At 39.2% G+C, this 23,229-nt stretch overlaps 1 protein-coding gene across 4 annotated transcripts; it reads right to left on the reverse strand.

The window, feature by feature from the left end:
• Positions 1-1,491: 1,491 nt before the first annotated feature.
• On the reverse strand, positions 1,492-21,982 carry hmgcs1 (3-hydroxy-3-methylglutaryl-CoA synthase 1 (soluble)). Of its 4 annotated transcripts, none has more exons than XM_030064824.1 (10): positions 21,859-21,982; positions 18,187-18,644; positions 15,650-15,775; positions 12,524-12,688; positions 8,824-8,992; positions 7,842-8,012; positions 6,727-6,833; positions 6,466-6,591; positions 6,157-6,314; positions 1,492-4,586 (listed from the first exon to the last, which is right to left on the reverse strand). In XM_030064824.1, the coding sequence occupies exons 2-10, from the start codon at positions 18,632-18,634 to the stop codon at positions 4,497-4,499; spliced, it is 1,560 nt and encodes a 519-aa protein (XP_029920684.1). In that variant the 5' UTR covers positions 18,635-18,644; positions 21,859-21,982; the 3' UTR covers positions 1,492-4,496. The 4 variants fall into 4 exon arrangements, with proteins under 4 accessions (XP_029920684.1, XP_029920687.1, XP_029920686.1 ...); XM_030064827.1 differs by having other exon boundaries at positions 18,187-18,635; positions 21,859-21,969; XM_030064826.1 differs by lacking the exon at positions 21,859-21,982 and adding an exon at positions 20,213-20,495.
• Positions 21,983-23,229: the final 1,247 nt, after the last annotated feature.

Consider the following 23,229-nt stretch of genomic DNA (forward strand, 5'->3'; position numbering starts at 1 on the left):
ATGCTGCATCTCTACACTTGAAGTGAAAAGGCTCATTAAATGAATCCTTGAAAGGAATGAGCACTGCTGTATGCAAACTGGGCCACTGCAAAGTCAAGCACTCAGTCTGTCCAGCATGCCAGCCCATATTATGTCAGAATCACCACAAAGTTTTTGTTTTGCTGGTCCGTTTCTATATTTGATAAATCTTAAAAACTAGTAAGTAAATTTTAATAATATTAAATTGCAGTACTTATAAAATCACAATTACAGAATAGCAGTAGAGTTGGAGTACAAGATAAAAAAGTATGTGTGACAGGCAATGCCACAGGTTGGTTTTGATCAGCACAATTCAAAGTTTTCATTTGTTCATGAAGGGAATACTCCAAGGTGAATACCTTTAGTGAAATACATACATAGTTAAACTCACTTGTTAATGCAAAGAAATGCTGAGTTTTGCTTTTGTTGTTGTTGTTTTTTTGTTTTTTGTTTTGTTTGTTCTGTTTTGTTTTTGTTAAATTGTTTTTCGTGCCCATTATTGGTCTTATCAAAGAGGACCATACCAGTGGTTTTGCAAGTTTAGCATATCTACAAAATACTTTTCCCAAAGCAAGCAGTCATGTTTTAGAGTTCCCATATCATTTTCCTCCCTTTAATCCATTTATTAGTTTCCATTCATTCCACAATATGAAAATGAACTCTCTTCACGCCAGTACTCCTTCACTGTGATAAAGTCCTCCACATTAGTTTTCCTAATGATTAGCACAATAAGGAATAGTTTAATTCCATTGCAATTTAATTGCTTGTGAAAGGCATAGGACCGCAGCCAAGCATTTAAACCCAAAAAATAAGATTCAGCATCACTAATCTGACCTTTAAATATATTGTTTTTCAGATCATTTAAAAAATATTTTATTGCCAATTTTCTGGTCATTTCCCTGTTGTTTTGTTTTATTAATTTCCTCTTTCTTGCTCATTTACTCATTACCTTTTCTGCATGTTTTGAAAGAAATCAAGTGAATTTCCTGAGGAAAAGTTGATAAGCTAATTAGAAAAAACTTACTGGAACATTAGTCAAGAAATAGCTAGAAAAAACCCTGCTATAAACCCCTCTGCTGTGTCCTCACAAGCTGCTGTTGAAAGTCCACAGCTGTGGTTACATCAGGTCGCTGTGTCTTGTTGAAATCACCTAAAGCTGGGCATCTGAAACTGAGTTTTGCACGTCTCTTTTGGTCTCCCGTGCTGAATCATTAGGATCATGGGAAAGCTCAGTTCTGTCTTTCTTACAATGGATCATGGCCACTCATGGTCACTGGATCTGCAGTTTATATTGAACCTGCTGCACACATGTGCTCTGACTGAGGTTCAAGAGGGGAGCAGAGACCCAGGTCATGAAGCAGGATTAGCACTTAAGAGAGCCAACTTACAGCTTCAACCTAGTTTAACAAGGTCAGGAATGACGCTCACTTGGTTCGTGTGTCAGTGAAATAAACCGTCATAAGCACCACCCACAACCATTTAAAATAACATATTTATTCTTTAATTCATCTCTTATTTCATTGTTATCACATATATACATTTTGTTTCTATAAGAGACATGTGATCGGACACCCATTCATTTGTATCTACACAGTATAAATAACCTTACAGTTAGCACTGTACATTACCACCAAAAATTGGTAAAATCATTTGATCTCAGAGAAAGATCATGTAAACATCAGCCATAGGTAGATATAAGCCCAGAGGAAACCAACTCTGGCTGTACAGTTAAAAAGAATAATATCCCTACAACATTAGGAGAATAGATATCTGTATACATTTATTACATGTTTATTGTAAGGCTTCTCAATAATGTGAGTAGTACACTTGCCAACAAGTGTCCCTGTTCCTCTGAGCCCTGTTTACAAGTCTTGTAGCCTGCCACTGACAAATGTTAGAGACAAAATACAAAATCTGTCTATGGGGAAAAAAGATGACATGAGAATGAAGAAGTAGCCAAGATGACACATTGTAAGGCTGATGTTTGATGATTTTTCTGCCTGAGCATTGCTTGTTCTATTTACTACAACTAGTGTGAAATCCCTGTCAATGTTACAAAAGCAGACAAAAAAAGCAATTTGACTCAAAAACACAACCCCCTTAAACAAGCATCTGGTAACTGACAACAGAAAATTGTTTCCAGCTGCATACAGCTAAGCCTCACATCTGTCGAGGACACACTCTCCCAGAACAACTTACCGTAAGCCCTTTGACATTAAGGCCCGAGTATGAGGGGATATGGTACCTTTCATGACAGAGAGCAAACTGACATGGAAAAGGGCAACAGCACTTAGTTACACTGCCCTGCACAGTGAGATCCAGTGAAAGCCTCTGGCTCAGGGGGAGCCACTTGTCATCAGTATGTCACTCTTGTCATGCTGGCAGTTTACATCCTGTCTATGAGAAATACTGAAACAAACATGACCTGTATGATTTCAGCCATGGCAGTGAATACCAACACTGCAAGTCTTTAGTCATGACGTCCCTAATGTTAGGTCATAGGGTCACATGACAACATGACAGGCTTTTTTGCCTCTTCCTTCCACAGTCCACTGAGATACAGAGCAGAAACTTTGAGCATGTGTGTGCATTTCTTCCTTAGCCTGAGCCATCACAGTGGGTTGGCAGCAGCACCATTTTGATGAATAAACTGTTCTTTTTCTGCATTTAAATAACAAAAGGCCTGCGGCCATAATCATTTTACACAACAGCAGCAACAATCACAGCAAATCTCTGCTGTCTTCCCAAGAGTGTCTGGCATGGTTTTCACATGACAACTATGCACTAGGGCTGTCCCAAATACCTTTTTTTGTTTTTTTCTTCTTTAAGTCTCTGGATAGTCACTGAGTCCTAAGTTTGTGGCATTGTCAGCCGAGTATCAAAGTCATCACAAACGTCTGACTTCCTTGGCGCTTGATAGTGTTTCCCACAGGATGACAATATAACTGAGTGGGGAGTCGCCTATGTGAATACATAATACCAGGATATGTTGACGTGAAACTGGCAGGCCACCACAGTTTAATACATTAATGGGAATCCCCTGCTTGTCCAAAGTCTCCACTCAACAACATCTATTTCACTTCTAAACTGATCCATGTATAACCCTCACTCTGGAGGTGTGAAAATAGCTATGTGATACTTCTGTCTGCCTGTTACTCAAAATAAATTGCAAGCCATATGTGTGGGAGTGTGTGTGAGAGCACCATATGCAGGCACACACGCACACACACCATCAAAGTTAACGTATTAACGCATGTGTTTGAGGACCATGACCCGTTATAATACAAATTAACACACATTAATGTAATGTTGAACTTTGACCCACTTTTGAGCCACACATGACGCAGCACATGCTGCCGGCACTGAGCTACTGAATACCAAACAGACTAAATGAATGGCTAAATAAACTGTGGCCTGCTGGATGGCTTCTCTATCAATAAGCTTCCCCATGGATCTCTGGACAGAAAAGTCAGATGGACAAGTGTAACTGTTGTTCTATCAGAGATGTATCATAGAGACTATGTTTATGAGATTATGAGTCCATCATATAAACCCCTCTGTAGAGAAACAATTCTTTCCAAAACACACAGTGACAGCAAAGTCATTCCATACATTTTAAGTGTGTTATTAATCATGACTGATCCATGACTGTTTTAAAAGGGTGGCATTTAACAGCCCTAATACACACCCATACACACACATATATATTTATATATATATATGTGTGTGTGTATACACATCTATTGGAAAATATAATATCAGCTAAGTTCATGAAAAATAAATAAATACAACCAACCTTTAGAAAGGACAATGACTGCGCTTTCAGCCTCACTGCTACCACGTGTGACGTATTCGTCCCACCCCAGCCCATGCAAATAACCTGAATGCTGAAATTACATTCCAAAAGAAAACTAGTGAATGATAAACAAAATATTTGGGCATTTGGGGCCAGCCCTAATTTGCAATGCAACAAACTGAAACTTTGTTAAAGAGTAAATTTTCGAAATAAAGAAGAGAAAAACATCTAAAATCTGAAATATGAAGGACTGTTAAAACTGATTAAAACAAAATGTATGGAGTTGATTTTTTTTTTTTAAACCACTGTCTTGTTTTGGAAGAACAGCTATGTTAACATTTAGAAGAAAAGCATGGCGATTTTTTGATGAAGTAGAACGTGCTATACAACATTACCAAACTTTCACTACAGGGGTTGATTATGAGGGACAGTTCATGAGTGTCTGCCGCTTGTGGGGCTCCACCGGTCAACAATCCTAATAACACACTATCTGATAAACAAATGAACATCGACACATAGTAATGATGATGATGATTTAAGAGCAATGGCAATATGTTGTAAACATATTTGAGGAGACACCCAGGTTCCTTTCTTCTTCTAGCTTTCTGCTCTCTAGTCCAGACGTTGTGTAGTTGAACATCATTTCCATATGAGTGGACCCTCATACCTCGTAGAGGTTAGCTTAGTGGCCTCCATTGCTAATGCTATCAGCCTCTGGGCTGGTGGTGGTTGAAGGGATGCGAGGCATCTTTTTTGCTGGGCTGGGGATATGCTGGAGGAAGAGAACATACCAAAAACATAAATACAGTTTAGCCATCACTTCATTCAATGTCTCAACGCAGCCTTTTACAAGCATTTAAACTAATCCTCATTTTGCTGAGTAACTATTTCTCAAATAGTTCCCCATGATTAGTGAATAATGCCTGAAATGCCCATTGCTACATTAATCCTAATCATTTTTAAATTTAAATTTGAAAGAACTTTAATTTTCATCACAGTTTGGTTTACAAAAGCTGACTCAAAATTACGGTGGCCTAAAAAGCCTATCTTACACTCTTATCTACATACTACCGATACACACTACATACTAGTGGTGGGCGATATGACGATTTATATCGTAGGTACGATACAAAAATGTCTATCGCGTCATTTCTCTTCTATCATTTCTATCGCCATTTTATCAATTCAAGTGAATTTTCACAGTGTAGGCTAATGTGAATGTATTATTGTTACTTGTCGCCAATATGCATTCAGATTATGAAACAAACAAGAATAAAAAATTATTTTCGCAAAGAAGATACCATTCTGTGGACTCTCCGCTTCTGGTTTTGCGACACTACACTGCTTTACGTTATTCACGTGGTACCACACATGCGGGAATACAACACACATTTCAATTCACATTTTCAATGGAAAAAATATCCTCTTATATTCGGATGAATACGGTATGTTGTATAGTACGTTTTCAAGTTATTAAATGAAAAACTATAACGTGGTATATCGTGGTATATCGTTAGCGTGATATACAATGGTCCATATCGTGATAGAAGATTTTTTTCATATCGCCCACCCCTTCTATATACTATATGGTAACCTGCAGCACAGAGGTGAAATATTATAGACCAAATTGTTGTGACATCACGCTAACAACTATAGTCACTTTGGAATAGAAATTTGAATTGCGGGGGCTTGCGAGATTGGCAAAAGTCATTATTTCTGTGATCGTTATTCAGCTGTAATTCAAAGACATACACAAACACGATGGTCTGAAAAAAAAATCTTACATTTCTAATGTACTTATTTTATGATTATTTTATGTTTCTGCGCTGTTAAGATGGCGTCTTTGATAAGCCAAAATCTGACAATAGCGTCATAAAGCGCCAGACAGACTAACTGCTTGTTTCAGGTAATAGTTTAAAGAGCAACTTTGCTCTTTGAAGGATATCTGAAATATCTGCTTCCTTCTCTTCTCTTTAACATTACCTGACACCACCAAAAAAGGTTTAATCTTTTTTTTTTTTAAGATACTTTTTTGGGGGAATTTCTGCTTTACAAGACAGTCACAATGGAGAGAGACAGGAGCAATGACACGCAGTAAAGGTGGGCTGGATTCCAACCCAGGCTGCTGTGGCTTAGCTTTAGTACATTGCATTACATGGTACGCACTCTACACATGAGTTGAAATTGCATCTCAGCGATTAAACATACATGTATGCGATGCAGAGGTTTTCTACTGAGAAGTTATTGTGAACAAAACAGCAATTCAGTCTATTGCCAAAAGCCTGGACATGCATTCTATTGATGTGCATCTCTTGTGCATCAGAGGTAAAAAGCTTGTGTACCTCAGTGGCAGCAGTGGCGTTAATGAGTCCCGCCTCCAGTGGTAGGTCATCGTCCATGGGTCGCCGGGCATACTCCCTACGATATTTGTCATCCACCCGGGTCAGGTACCATGTTCCTGGGAATAAATCTTCCACCGAGCCCTGGGGGATGTAGCTAGCTGGAAGGACAAATTACAAAATACCTGATAAGTAACCACACCCATGGGCAGAGACAGAACCAAGATACACATAAACTGAACCTGTTCTATTTGCAATACAAGCTGAAAATGTGTAGCCAAACAATTTTAAACAGTGACAGTAAGGCCATACCTAAATGGTGGGTTTCTTCTCTCAGTTTCAAGTTCTCTGTGAAGTTGGCAGGAGAGACCTTCCTCCTGGAGTCCAGTCTCACCTTCAGGTCACTCAGGCTTGACACCAGTTTGTCCAGTCCAGAATCTACAGCAATCAGCAAAACAGATAGATAAAGGTGTCCTATTGTTTCTTATGACAGTTCTGATTGGGCATTCTGATATCACAGTAACACAGTAGTGTCTTTGTGTTTCTGAACCAAACTATGTTTGGTTGACTCACCAGGCGTATGGTCTTGTGTTACTCTGAGTGAATATAGCGTTGCAGCAAATCCTGAGCCATAGGAGAATACACCAATCCTCTGACCTGCTAGCTGCTGAGGTGTACATCTACAGGACAGAAAGAACAAATATTCAATATTCAAGACCATAAAGTACCAGTACCAGTGATGTTGAATGTTTGCCCATTTCCTACAATTTCCCCACATTTTACATTACAACAAACCATTTTGAAAATCATGTACTACTAAATACTAAAGACACATAATCTAAGTCCCTCCATTTTTTCATTTGGATTTTTTGTTGAAACAGCCACCTTGTAATGTTCTGCAACTATAGCTAACAAGTCATCAACATTCATAAACCATGGAAATGATAATTTGCTGTGGAAAGCAAATGTTTCCCAAGGGCCTATTTCCTGGCAGACCCTGTTTGACTCCACCCAATTTCAAGTCATCAAAACACAACCGTGCTGCTACTTTTAGGAAAACTAATGTGGAGGTCTTTATTATGGTGATGGAATACTGGTGTGAAGAAAGTCTGAAGTCTCTGAAAATTCAATTTCATATCATAGTGGAATGAATGGAAACCAGTGGCTAAAAGCAGGAAAAATGATATGGCAGCTCTGATATGATATGGCAAAAGATACAGAAGTATTCGCTGCCGTACCACTAGACTACAGAGCAGCTTCTTCCCTCAGGCTGTGAGACTACTTAATGCACTATCTGCACTCCTCCATGTTTAATCTTTTTTTTTTTTAAACAATCAATTAATCAATCAAGAGGGAACCACATTTTAATTTCATTATACAACCTGTTGTATAATGACCAATAAAAATGACCAATAAACTTCCTTGTATCCTTGTAAAACATGATTGCTTGCTTTGGGAAAAGATTAGCAGACATTTAAAGTTTATACATTTTGTTGATATTACGCTAAACATGCTAAATCACTGGTATGGTTCTTTAAATCTACACAGAATAGTTTTGACTCTGAAAATAGAGTTTACAGCCACTGAGTGTGATTCACCATCATCTGTCTTCACTTCCTAGACCCTGAGAATCAATATGATACTGACTGATAGGAAATACTTCTTATGGTGTCAAGTCTAAGACATACTGAGCAATGACGGAGGCCAGGCAGCCGTAGACAGAGGGGGTATACATGTTTCCATTCTGGTTGGACACCAAGAGGGAGGACTTGGTCTTCTTCTCAAACAGATCTGTACTGGCCTTCATGAAGGCCTTCTCCACGTCCCGGTCAAAGTATGTCTCCTCTGGCTTCACCTCTCTGCCACACATTGAGTTAACAACATGATTAGCACTGCATTTATAATAGTCAAACGCAAGTATGCTCACTGATGAGTACAGCAGGTTAGGTAGTTTGTCTGATCAAACATACTTAAGTGATGAATACATAAACAAAAATCTTCAATGGGCAAATGTGTCATGTGACAGTGCCTCCATTTACTCTCTAAATAGTGCAACCTGTTTTGCTCTCTTGACCGGGGTAAGGTCGGTACTGTGGGAACAGTTGGAATGATTTTGTTGAGGTTTCACAGGCACCTCAGTCAAGTAAAGGGACAGAAAATGATTACTAACAGTGACTACATGGGAAGAGACAATATTGTAGTCAGCGTACTGAAGTGGAAAATACTGGTTATAGTTATAGATGCAAAGGTTATCTAATTTATCATTATCTAAGTGATAGGCAAATAATAATGATAAAATCTCCAAAAATCCCCTTTTGTTCCATAGGAATGTCATCTTATTGGCCGTCTAGTCAACAAGGCCAATATCGGCTGATACCGATGTCAGCCATGTTTCATTTTATCTTTGGGTGTGGTTGGGGTGGGCTGGGGTGTGGTGGGGTGTATGCCTGGAGTGTATGCATGTGTGAAATATGTTGTACTTGTGTGTGTGTGTGCGTGTGTGGGTGAGTATGAGGGGGTGGGGGATTAGGGTTGTATGTATTTTAATGTAAAGCACTTTGTGTTGCATTGTTTTATGTATGAAAGGTGCTATATAAATAAACTTTGATTTGATTTGATTTGATTTGATTTGATTTGATTTGATTTGATACATGTTCAGCGAAGGTGTACCTGAAGGCATCCAGGCCACTGAAACATCCAGTCTCAGTATTGGGGTTGGGGTGGTTAAGAAAGTCATTCAGCATCAGCCTGGCCAGTGACTTCTGCACCAGCTTGCAGTATGGAGAGTGGAACACTATGTAGCCAAAGTCCTCCAGGCTGAACCGCTTCTCCAAACCCTCTGGCAAAAGGATTAACAATGTTTAAGCCAAATGAGCACTCATATTTTCCCTAGTATATAGCTCAAAATTACTGTTTTTGTTTTCTGAGTTAGCAAGAGATATGAAATCAGGCCTAGATGCCACAGAAGTGAATGCAGCATTGTTTATTATTGGTTTAGAATAAATCTTTCATACTCCCAGTATTTTCAGATATATATTTGCTGATCAGTGTTGAGGAGTAACCAGTTACATGTAATTAAATTACTAAATAAATGTAACTGTAATCACTTACAGTTAGTGAGAAAAAATCTAATTAAATTTCAGTTACTGATCAAAATGTTGGTGATTACAAAGGGGTTACATCAAAATGCTAGCATAGAATATAACATTTATTTTGTTTCTTTGCAGCTTTTTGCAATGCAGCATGCCTTATTTTAGCAGATTTCTGGACATGTGCCAACATCATCAAAGGAAGGATGGCTTACAAGGAAATTACTGTTTTTGATTGGTTTACTTGTTTGAATTTGCACCATCTCTCATCTGCCAATCAAATCAATCCCCACTGCACTAAGCAGCCAGTCAGCCAGGCCGACAAGACAAGCCGACCATGTCAAGGCAGTTTGTTGTTTGCGATCTATATACTTGTGTTTTGTTTAGGTGGCAGTGCTTCAAAATCAAAATATTCCAATCTTAATTCAAGTTCTATTAAAGAACTTTTAATAAAAGTTTCAGTGTTGAGCACTGTTGTAAGGTTTGAACTGTCTGGTTTAATCTTAAGTTTTTAGGACTTTTCAGCTTCTTTGTTCAGTTTAAAATATTTGTTACAAAATAATCAAAAAGTAATCAAATGTAATAAGTTACATTACTTTGATAAAGTAATTGAAATAGTTACATTAGTAATTAGATTTTAACAGGGTAACTACTAATCTGTAACATTTCAAAAGTAACCTTCCCAACACTTGCTGAGCACATCAAGAAAAAGGCTCATTCCACTAAAACTATTTCAAGTGTGTCTTATGTTGGGTCATGGTCACTGAACTCCAGTAAACTTCTTAGTAGAACATGCCTTATAAATCCTGAGGTGGGTAATGTCCTAAGCCCTCTCAACCACTTAGGGTTTTATCCAATCCAGTTCATCCATTTTAGAGGCCTTTTCCTCTACATGGTCAGTTATTTCTAAATTACATACAAATATTGTGTCTTTCAGTGAAATCCACTAGTGATACAGTAAGTACAGATGACATCCCAAACTGATAAATAAATGAATGATGAATAAGGAAGTTAAATACCGTGTGTGACTGAAAGAGGGCGGACACAGAGAGAAACTCAAGGTTTCATGAGAAAAACCTGGTCCCGACCAGGTTAGTTTCATGGAGTCTGTTACTGCAGTAACTGACCGAGAGCTTAAGTTCCCTCCCTCTGTGAAACAGGCTAGAGTTACCCCTCTTTCTCTGGTTTGAGTTACTTCCCTTTGTGAAACGGAAAACTCAGAGTTTCCCTCATTTCAGGGTTAACAAACTCAGAGTTTTCACTAAACCTGCTTTGTGAAATGGATCCCTGGCAGCTTGTGTCATTTGCTTTCTTTCGGTCCACGAGACATTCCAGACCACGCACCAATGGCAGCAGAATGATATTGCATAGTTTGGTTTGGTTGTCTGTAGTTTTTGAGTGTTTTTTTTTCCTAATAGAGAAAAAGTCTATTTTTTTATATTGTTTTTGGTTGTTTTTATTCAATTGGTCAATTTTTTTGTATTCATAAGGTCTTTATTTATTTATTTTGGTATTTTTACATGTTATTTATTTTGGATATTAAAATTTTCTTGTTTACATTTTTAAATATTCTTGTTGAATAAATGTTTATTTCTCTTTAATAGGGTGTATTTGCATCATTATGCCTTTATTATCATAATATAAGTTTAAAGAATGGTCTGATGTCAAAATGTCAAAATTACAATAATAAAAATGGTCTTAAAAGCACAATATTCCGCAGTATTATCGCTTATTGCAATAATTTGTGATGCAATTAAATCGCACAGCAAAATTTGCTATTGTGACAGGCCTACTCTACAGTTTCTGTAGAGAGCCATATGACCTCTGGCAAAAAGCCAGAAAGAGCTATAGGTTCCTGACCACTGCTATTTTTTATATATGACTTCTGGCAAAAAGCCAGAAAGAGCTATAGGTTCCTGACCACTGCTCTAGGAGAATGCCCACTCAGTCCTGCTGGAACGGATTACTGAAAAAAATGCAGTCCCTAAAACTCTGTCTTATTGTAGTTATGGAAGGAATTCTCAGATCTTGGTGCATAATGAACATAGTACACAATAATAATACTAAATACAGAAATCAGGTTAAACAGTGCATGCTAAATTTGTTGACAAGTAAGCATAAACAATGTGAGCTTAAACTGGAAAATAAATTTTCACTAAGAGCAGCTGGCATGATCAAGGCAGCAAGCATCTTTTGAAAACATAACACAAAATGATATTGTGCCTGGCAATCAAATTCTGTATGACAGGATCAGAATTGCTGGCCAGCATAAAATCTGCTTCACCTCAAGCACAAAAAACATCATGTTAGGTGTTGTACCAGAAGCTTGCATGAGGGCAAAACTTGTGTGTGGCAAAAACAACCCTGTGAAAATAATTGACAAATGAAATCTTTTGTTTGATGTGCCATTTTCAAGCACTGTCCCTGCAATTGGCCTTTTGTCCCACTTCTGTGTCCACGAAGTGAACGTAAACAATAGCAGTGTAAATCAAATACACTGTTGTTGATCATACAGTGCTACTATGGTGTTCCAATTTGTTTTAATAGCAATGGGAAACGTCCACAATCGAGTTCTATGATTTTCCATAAGGCGATCATTTTTTGTGCCAGGTGGGTAACAGCAAGGCTAAATAAAATCAAACTCTAGATTACTTTTGAGTAATACTGAAATATGAAATGCTGAGCATACAACTGGGTATACGGCATGACGTGTGTGAGCTTTTAAAAGAGAAGATTTGATAATGCTTTGCTGATGAAAAATCAAAAATTTTAATTTTTTTCCCCACTGGATCAGAGATGGCTAGTGTTTTTTGAATACACGTTTGCTATGAGGGCATGTGAGTACAGCTGTCTTGTCAGATGTTTAAGGAAGCACACAGTGAAAGCTTGATAAAAAATTGTGCAGTAGCATTGCCCAGAGTATTGAAGAACACATTGTCATCGGTAGTGGTATTTTCAAAATTCATTTTGCTTTAGAAAGATGGGAAATTTCTGTGTTTTGGTATGAAACAGGAACAGTAGAATATGAAATTTTCAGAATAAGCTCAGTGTCTATACTTCCTATTCACAGATATGAGCTGCTTGGTGTCAACAAGATTAACACTGACTGGACTTAGAATCATCTTCAGTAATTTGAAATCCAAAAAAGGTCTGTGACATGTGCGTACAGTTATTGAGGATTAAGATGGGAAACACACATATAGATCTAAAAATTTTACATCATAAAAGGAAAAAATGAATTGAGAGGACATCCATCATGTTGTACCCAACATTTTTCTCACCTCTTTGCCATTGTGCATGGATCTTGTTGCGGTACACAGCATAGCAGCGATCCAAGGCACTCAGATAGCATTCGATAGACAGCTTGCCATCCACCATGGGGTACTCCGATACCATGTCTGGCTTGTAGAAGTCATATGCATGCTGCATGTGGGTTCCCCGCAGACCTGCACCACACCAAGATGCTCCATGAAATATCAATCAGCAACAGAGTCAAAGTGCACTGTGAGTAAAGTGTCTTTACAAATGAACTTGTTGACACAGAGTGACGTGTAGGTCCCACTGCTAATTTGAAATGTCTCAGCTTCTAAATCAGCCCTGCTGTCTCCGTTCTCTGTTCTGTTCTAGCAGTTTGGTCCCAGTCATCATCTTCCAAATCCCCTGCAGATTCTACTGAATTAGAATTTACCTGTCACGGCATGGGCTCTGCAGGTTTCAGAAAGATAAATTCAACATTTTTTAAGACCTTTATTGTGGGTGGGACAAAAAACTCCCAGCTGACTGGATTTTTTTCAGCAGCTGTGTTATTGTGCGAATGTGCCACCAGGATCTGTATTTGCACACACAGCTGGAGGAATAGAGTAAAACTAGCTTAAAGCTGTTCCAGAAAGGTGTATTCATGTTCCTTACAAGGAGGTTTCTGGTGTGTCCACTGACACCACATGACGCAACTTGGACACTACTTGAAGGCTAGTGACATATCTGTAGTTTAATATTAGGGATGTGAACATATACAAAAAATCTCTAAACATTTACTGATTTACTCGAAAGTATAAGAAAAAAAAAATAACCAGGTGAGAACAACTGCGATATGACCATTAGATTTATTTTAATTATCCACTATTATTATAAGCAAACAACATCTTGAATAATGAGGCAATCCACAAATTTGTCAAGGATGGGACCAATACATTTAACACAGCCTTTCCAAGCGCTCTGTGTTTAGGAAATAGCTAACCGCTTTGGCATCTGATGAGTCCTAGTGACCCATGGAGGCCTCATTGCTTGTTTCGTCTGCTGTCTGTGTTCTTGGAATAAAACATCAGGACTTACTTTGTCTTTGTAAATTTTTTTGCAAATGACCGCCTGCCAAAAACCCACAGCACTCAATATTAGAGCTACAGCTACAGTAAAAGTAAGACTTTGCTTCCTGTTTTGTTTAGGAATTTTCTAAACATTTAGTTCTAATTTTATGTAGGGCATCTGTCCGATTTGTGTTACACCACATCTAGTTTGTGCATTTATAGTGCCCCCCCCCCATGCTGCAGCTGATGGCTGGTGTATGTCTCTGCTGCTCATTGCTCAGCAGTGTGGGGTATTAAGCCGTGGAGCTGGCTGGACGCAGTGCCAAATGGCCCCTGGTAGGAACACTGGATGGTGCAGGAGCCGCTCTTTTCCTCACCTGTTTACTTTGACGGCCTAGCTTCTACATGTGTTCCTGTGCCGGAGTTGGTAGAGTGTGGAGTTTACTCCCCTATCGTAGGAGGGTGTGAGTGTTTTGCCCTGGCTTGTTTGTTTGAGAACAGTTAAACGTTGACTATAGTCCCCGTTTTTGGTAGGTCGAGATGATCTCTGTTTTCTGTTTGTCTGTTTGGGCATTACCTATTTTGCATGGGTGCTGGTGAGATTTTTTTTTTTTTTTTTTTTTCTTTAAATGGTGTCCAGGTTGATGGGTGCTGAGTGAGTCACCTACGGAGTTCAGGTTGTCCGGGACACCCCAGGATTTATGCATGAAAAGTATTAAATAAAACATTTTACCTTCAAAAATTACGCTACTACTCATCAATTTGTTGTTTCTTATTACTGTGACATGATGAGAGATGTTGTTTGTAGAACTGCTGTATAAAAGCAATATCACACAAATCTAGAAATTTTAAGCCAAAGGTGTAAGGATGACACTATTGTACAGTCTTGAAGAAACCCCCAAATTGTTCAGACATGCAAAGGAAATTTACGACAACTTGAGAGCACTGGTGTATTGCCTGCAGTGTTTCGTTGTTTTTTTTTTCCCCCCAATTGCTTCACAAACTAATTTAACCATATTTTATCCTAAAATGTCAAAATGTCAGAGAAAATCAGGATAAGACTCTGTTAAGCATCTGGCTAAAATAGGTGTATCAAAGGGCAACCTTTTTTTTTTTTTTAATTATTTATCAAATTAGGCTAATTGACTATTTTGAAGAGTGACACATCTGATCTGATCTGAGCACAAAACGCCTCATCTATTGAGAGGTTATCTTTTTTCTGCTGAATATTGCTAATTATCACTTCCATCTCTGCCTAAGAGAAATTCTTTTCCTCTGCCAATTATTTTTGTGAATTCGAATTATATTCTAATTATATTGGTAGCTTCACAGTTTCTTAACAAATCATCATTCTCAATACATTTTTAGCACTCTATATATACTGTATGGATTCTTTTTACACCATATCCACCCCATGTACATATCCATATCCTATATTTATTCCAGCACCTTTGCACTCTGGTCCTTTGCACTATTGTCTGCTACTTCACTTCTTCCATTAGTTGGTAGGGTTTTTTTTGTTGTTTTTTTTTTTTTTGGTTACTTTGTTTCCTTTTTGTTCTCTGTATATAGCAGTAAAATGTTTATTTACAGTCAAATCAAATCAAATTCCTTGTTGGTGCATACATACTTGGCGAATAAAGCTGATTCTGAAAGGGCAAGGAAGGTGAACAGAGTAAAATCACTAACTTAAGGTGGAGAATTAACTATAATTAAAATGGTGAAAAAAATACTCTAGATATGGGCTAATGTATTTTTTTCTGAATACTACTCCAAATATTTGAATATTATTTCAAGTCTATATCACCCACCCTTACTCCCAACATTTGATAAACAGAGTGGAGGCTTTTAGTTCGTACACATATAGGATTAAATATACACAAACATCTACAAACATATTGATAAATAAGGCCCTTTAACCACTGACAGTTTATGCCACAGTGTTATTTTTCTTGAAAGAAATTTGGAATAAAACTTTCAGGAAAAAACAAAACAGTCCTGATGGTGAACAGCTGAACTGACCGTATAATTATTACACCAGCGAAAATGATCATATATGTCATATTAGATTCACTCAAATTGAGTATTTTTCTGCTGACTAACCTCGGTCAAAGGCCAAAGGAGCATTAGGACCAATCAGCATAGCCACTGCACCAGCACCTCCTGTAGGTCTGGCACTTCCTGTGGCATAGACAGCAATATCTCCTGCTACAACCAAAGCATAACGACCTGAAGACAGAAAAAATGACAACATGAATAGACAGAAATACATATTTTTGAACAAAGAATATGTTATGAAACCCAAAAGAGAACTGCACAATGAAATAAACATCAGTTTGTCATTACCAGTATACTTAAACATTCTAATTAAAGACCCCCTCCCAATGTGTTCTAAATCCTTACAAAAATTCTGTGGTTATTAAATAATTATTTGATCTGCTTATACTGAAAAAAAAAAAAAGTTTATTAACTGAATGTGTGAGAATCTATGAATATGTAAACTGGCAATGTCCCTGAGAGGCACTCCCACACCCTGACTCCTTCCCCCAGGCAAACCTGGCCCTAAACACACCATCTCATGCCATAATGGTAACAGGCAACATTGGTGAAATCCAGCCTAGCATGATTGAGCCTCAGTCCGACTTAGATTCTCAAGAGGAGCCTGATGTGCATCAAAATCAGGGACTTGTTGATGTATCTGAGAGGTAAGTTTATTCCTCAATATGCTTATACTGTATTGGCATATGCCTAGCTTTGGTTTTAAAATGTATTTAGCAGGACACTTATTTAAGTTCACACCACTTGGAACCCCGTTTCTTTGTGATGTCAGCATTAATTAAATGTTACTCTCTATTTTGCATGTCTTTGCATAGTAGACATTGATAGGTTCAACTTGACTGTGATGTTATAAATTGTGCTCAAAAGTGCACAGACCTTTTTCACAACAACCATTTTTGACATGAACCTATCATCAAGATGGTGCTGAGGATGGCAGCCTCAGTACAGTGCTCTCCACTACTTTCTTTTTAGGTTTGCTTTTGTTTATTCTCTGTGGGTTCGGTAACTCAAACCCAAAATTTTTTGGAAATCTTAGTTGGAGGAACAGTGGCTCTCTGCAGTACTTAGAGACACAGACGGGGGAAGCCAGTGACAGTGGGTGAATCGCTCCCAGTGCTTCACCTGGTGAATATCTGCTCCTTGCCCAACAAAATGAATGAGCTGCTTCTCTTCAATGAAACACAAAAAGGACTTCGCATGCTCTGCTGCCCTTTGTTTTTACTCAGCGAATCCATCACGGACAGTAGATTACATCTACCACCTACACCAAGTGGAACGAATAACAGGAAAACAAAGGGCGGCCAAATTTGCTTCTACATAAATGAGGTTTGGTGGACAGATGTAACAGTGTTCAGTAACTAGTGCTGCCCAAACTTGGACACTGTATCCACTGTGGGAGTTTTCTTCCTTTATCCTGGTGGGTGTTTACATCCCATCTCAGACCAGCATGAATAATGCACTACAAACACTAGACAACCAGATAACCGGCTTGAACTCCTGACATTCACAGGCAACACTACAGTCCTCACACTCATCCAAGACGGTAACAAGTCGGCGTATTGGTAAGAGGTTCAGTTTGGTGCTCTGGTGCACTCAGAACAACTTGAGCTGAACACACTCAACACTAGAGGGGACACTAGACATGAAGACACCACCCCCAGCACTGTTCCCCCTCACAACATCCAACAGCCCAGTGACAACCATGGAGACCCTCAAGACCTGAAGTAGGAGACCCACAACAACTCCATCCTCAAAAAGGCCCAGCAGAGGATGTACTTCCTGCGACCATTATGTACTATTGAGGAAGTTTGGTCTGCCACAGAAGCTAAATCAGTTTTACAACAGTCTGATGTGAATCTGTCCTGAGCACCCTTATCACAGTCTGGTTCATGACAGCCACAAAATACAATAGGAACAGCCTGCAGCAAACAGTAAGGACCGCTAAAAAACAATCACTGGTGCCCCCCTACCTGCAATGCAGAACTTGCACACCTCCAGAGCCTGGAAACAGGCAGGCAGAATCATCACAGACCCCACACATCAAGGACACAGTCTGTTTGAATTGCTACCCACAGCAAAACGCTACAGAGCAATGTGCACCAAAACCAGACACACTAACAGTTTTTCCTCCGTAGGCCATCTCTAACATGAACACTTGACAGCATGTTGCAATAATGGACACTACTTATGTCAACATGACAAATTGTAAATAGCCCTTGCTCCCTTACATAGTATTATAGAACTAATAATTAGAACTGAATCTTAACTCACGTTATAAGTAACACCTGTGTTTACCCTACTATTACATGTCAAAATGGCTGCTGTGAAAAGGTTCTACACCAGATTTCAGGGAAGTAAGGACAAGCCCTTCAGTGGAGGAATGCGAAAATAGTGCTATAGTGGCAGATTTGGCACTAATACCAATCTAGAAAGTCTCACTTACAAGAATTAAAACAAAAAGAAAAATGTTTTTTAAGTGGAGAGGATCTTTAAATAATATGAAAACTGAGTATTTAAATAACATGACAATGTATAATAATGCTGTATTTTAGCATACAGTACACATAACTGTGTCCACTCACCATCCCAGGAACTGGATTCCACCCAGTTGACAGCATTGAAGAGTGCCGCTGTACCACCATAGCAGGCATTGGTGGTGTCAATGCCCTCCACATCAGTGTTGCCAGAGTCCTCAAATAGCTGCATAATGACTGTCTTGACAGACTTGGACTTGTCAATGATGGTCTCAGTGCCAACCTCCAACCGACCCACACTGTCATAAGAGAGGCAGTTCCTCTCCATCAGCTTCTGGACCACCGTCAGGCACAGCGAGTTGATGTCCTCACGGTCTGAGCAGAAGCCCATGCGAGCTTGGCCCAGGCCCACAGTGTATTTACCAGCTGACACACCATCAAACTGCTCCAGCTCAGCCTGGTCCACATACTGGGAAGGGAAGTAAATCTCCATGGCAATGATGCCAACATCTTGAGGCCACGTTGCCAAGCAGCTGGCTGGGAGTGATCCAGGCATCCTGTAAGAGCTGAAAAAGATTTTTAGGGAAGGATTGCAATTACTTAGTATACACTGGAGTATCAAAAGCATTCAAGAACCATACCAACACACCGTTCTGCAAATCACACAGGGGTACTAAAGATTTCGCAGTATGTAAGCAGAATTCCATGATTTTCAAATTTGTAGTTGAAACACCCACCTTATAATGTTCTACTTCTGTTGATAACAAATTCAACAACCTTCATAAACCATGAAACTGATCATTTGCTGTGTAAATTAAATATTTCCATGGAACTATTCTCCCTGACAGAGGGACCGCTTCACTCCATTCAATTTCAAGGCCTCAAAACACACTAGTGCTGCTGTTTTTAGGAAAACTGTGTGACCGTCTTTATTATAGTGATGGAATACTGATGTGAAGAAAGTTTGAAGTCTCTGAAAGATCATTTTCATACTGTACTGGAATGAATGGAAACCAGTTGCTGGAAATGGTAAATGGTTGGGAAAGTTATATCGGAGTTCTAAAATACAACTACCTGCTTTGGAAAATTTATAAGCAAAAACTTTAAGTATATACATTTTATACTAGACATTAAGCTAAACATGCAAAAAAACAAACAAACAAAAAAACACTGGTATGGTCGTTTAATGTCTGCAGAAAAAAAAGACAGCACTGGAACATTTGTTGATACAGTTAATATTATAGGGAGAGAGGTGCTTTGAATATAGGGTTGGAGAAGGTATGACGCCTAGAAAAACGGACATCCAACACTTAGAATCTTAAATGATTTTCGATTCTCTCTTCTTCACTCACTTCTCTACACCCTGGCCATTGTTTAGCCCTGATATATACTAGTTAATGGTTACTATGAAGAGGCAACAACACGGCAAACTGTCCCTGTAGAAATGACCAGCAGCCAAAACAGCGCCTTTCAAAACTCTATCAGCTGTAATGAGATTATTATTAAGTAGGTTAGAGTGCATCGGGCTAATGCTGCCGTAGAGGCTGAGAGCCAACACACTCTTTCACCCAGTTACAGCCAAACAGACCATTGCTTTAATAAGTAGCCAAGATAAATCTATACTGCATTTGATAACGTCCTGATAATCACGCTTCCAAACAAACACAACTTAGCCTGTTTGGATGAGATATGAGTAACGTCACATTACAAACTTGTCCTCTCCGTACCTCTGTGGATTTAGAGCGCTCTGACCCATTTTAGTGGGTCATAGCTCGTTAGGTTGTTCCAATAAGCAAGCAACCCTTACGCCTTAGTAACGGCAGTTATTTTCATGCACTGAGTATCGTCAACTTCAAAGCTAACGGCTCAATGATATCACATTAGCAGGGTCAGGCTCTACGGCGTTAGCTTAATTACATCAGTTACAGTGTTAAACCGAACGAACATGGCAACACGTTACCGTATTACTATCTAAAGTAATTAGCTTTGACAGCGAATACAGTTGCTCACCAGGGTAGCTCCCGTTACCTGCTTAATACTTGCTAGGCTAACAAACTTAACGTTAGCTAAAGAGGATAACGTTAGCTAAACTTTGCTGTCTAATGTAACATGCAACGTTAAGTTACCAACCTACAATTCCCTCCGTAGGTTACAGTCCAAGAAGACCAGCAGTCTAATATATCTGTTCCGTGTAGGCAAAAGGTGATGTTAACATCAGTTTGTGCAAAGAGCTAAAGAGCTAACGCCGTGTGCCTCAGTGGACGGTCCGGTGTTACAGATCAACTTGTTTTCCTATGAACTGGTTCCGTTTGTTTGTAACCGTCGGGCGTTTCTCGTGGCAACAGCAGATGTTCCAATCACGGGCAAGGAACGTAACTGACCTCGCGAACGTCTTAACGATTATTATTATTATTCATTCTCGCTTATAGTCTTCTAGACTATCCATCTATCCATCCATCCATTCTCGGCTATCCACTTGCTTAATTTAGCTCATTGGTGGTTTATGCAGTTTAATGAAACTGAGGGATCAGCAGTCTACTCCGTATTTTGCCTTATTTTCTTCAAAATAAAAATTATACCGATACCGGGTGTGAAACCTAAAGGAAACATTATGAGCCATTCATTTAGACCACCAGGTTAGCGTGCCTACCGCTGAAATACGCCCAACCACATAGCAAATGTCAGTGATTGAAATGGCCCAAACATTGATTGATGAGTCAGGTATGAATGTGAGGGTCTTGCTTAAATCCTTAACTAAGTTTGCAGAAGGTTCAATAACTTTATTTGTAACAGATTCCCTGTTGGATCTCTGCCATTCCTCAGGTGAGATATCCACAGGAGCAGCTGGACAGACCCATGCTGACTGGGTAAGAAAACACAGCTCTGCTCCATATTAGAAATCATTTATTCTCACTTTGTGATTCTGAAGTGCATTTTGTGTTTTTCAGATAGAATGTGCATCCTGTAACTGGCGGTACCATTGGCACCGTATGGGACAGCCTCCATAGGAAAACGGTTATTTTTGCCTGATATGTTGTGCTTGTTATGTGCTTGTTATGGCTGTTTAAGAGAAATTATTAAACGAATGCAAGCCCCATTTAGGTTACACACAATATACTGTTACAGCCAGTAATTGACTTCAAATCGAAGTACTGTAAACATGAGTCCCTTCACTACTGTCATCTCTTATGAAATTGCACTGCTGCCAGCGACAAGGTTATGATGTTGGTAACACATAACAATAAAAGAAAACAAATGTTGTTTAGCCTGGCAGTGTGGTGTGGCCCACGGTTTGATGCCATATAAGCAAAGACAATCTGTTCAGTTTTGTGTGTTCTCCCAGTTTCCCTGACAATTAGCGGAGCCCATGCTCGCCTGTGATCACTTTGATTCTACAAGGATATCATGTTATATATAGGCCCCACATTGGGATAGTTGTCATGTGTTGAGTGAATTTACTCGAGGTTAAATTCGTGGTGTAGCTGCACAACAACGCACATCGAGTCGAGGGCAAAACAAGGACACACCGCTAGAGGAAATATTCATGGCCCAAAACACTGGCATAGCCGGCCACATGACATTCACCCGGACCAAATACTTGACGGACACGCTTCCGCTCTAGCAATAAACACTATTTTATCACTTTTACTTGTATCGACTTACAAATTTGGCAAATCACGGTATCAAATACTCATTTAAGAATGAATCCTAATCTAAAATCGTAGTATTAAATGCCATCTTATAAAATAGGTAAATGAAACTGCAAACAGTTCTACTAACCTTGTAAACGTCGCTACAGTGACTTGAGTGCCTCCGCTGTTATTTAGTCCTGTCCGGTCCTTGTGTTAGCGCTCCTCGGGCAGCACTGTCTTTATATGATGAATGACACTACAGGCACAACAGACGACACCCTGTTTCCGAGCAGCCGGCGTGCTGTCCAATCACAGCTCACAGTCACACTTCTCGACTTACAGCGCTACTAGGACCCGCAAGCTCCGAGCCAATCACAGATCAAAAATCAGAGACCACGCGGCTGAGCGGTCCGGGCGGCCCAATGGCGTGGCAATGACGATGTCTGGTGAGAGAGAACGGACCAATCGTGTTGCAGTTGTGATTCCTGGCGCGGTAGGCACCACTGAGCAGTTTCTCTGTGGCAAACTACACTCAGTGGCTACTGCACCAGGTCCACCTGTACGATTTAATTCAATCCAGTCCAACTGTTGCGCCATAAAGTTTCCACTCCTGCTGCCTATAATGCTCAGCTTTTCTTGTTGTCACAGTAAAGAGGTGTTCATTCAGTTCTGTGTTTGGCACTGAGCTCATAGTGCTGGTGTTGGACTGGGCTGCATTTGATTGAGAGTTGTTTCTAATATTCTGTCCCCCCCTTATGTATGTAAATAGGAAGGACAAAAAAATGGAAACACCTCTGTATAATGCAGTCCAGTATAAGACCTCTACAAACCACAACTTCAATAATAAACACAGAATTAAATTTACACATTCTCCACAATGTCAACACAAACTGAACATTGTAAACTTTGTTAAAAGGTAGAATTTATGACAGAGTTGTTGACCTGAACTGCATTAGATTGTACAGGTGGACCTGTAAATTCTTCCTCTCTTCTGAATGTATCTGCTGTATTTTTGTTTTTATTCATTTTTAGTAGAGACCTCTTAGACACTGCACTGAATAAATACACATGCACAGATTACATTATTCCAAGGAAGAATTACATCAAATATTTGCGTGAAGAATTTAAGTCAGAGGAAGGTAATTTCCCTCACAGCATGCTCTGTCTCAAATTACAATGTTAGTGGATATATTAAAGATTCTGAATGTTCAGATATAGACCCAGACCCAGTTTTAATAACTCTGGGGATATGTGAACATGTTAGGAAATTGAAACTGGCACAATGCTTATCTGGACTTACTACTGCGGAGGAAAAAAAAAACTTGTTCTGTTATTTTGGAAAAAGAAAAAAGTCTCACCGTTGAAAATTTGGCTGTCAGACTTGATGGGCACTTCTCACCTCAAGAGAATCTGATTTATCATTAAGATAAGTTCAAGGGTTTTGAGAAAATTTGGCAACCCATGATCTCTCATCTTACAAAAGGAACTGAATCGTAACCACAGTCCAGGGTGGGGATGG

Source organism: Myripristis murdjan, chromosome 12, assembly GCF_902150065.1.
Source record: "Myripristis murdjan chromosome 12, fMyrMur1.1, whole genome shotgun sequence".
Taxonomy (NCBI): Eukaryota; Metazoa; Chordata; class Actinopteri; order Holocentriformes; family Holocentridae; genus Myripristis; species Myripristis murdjan.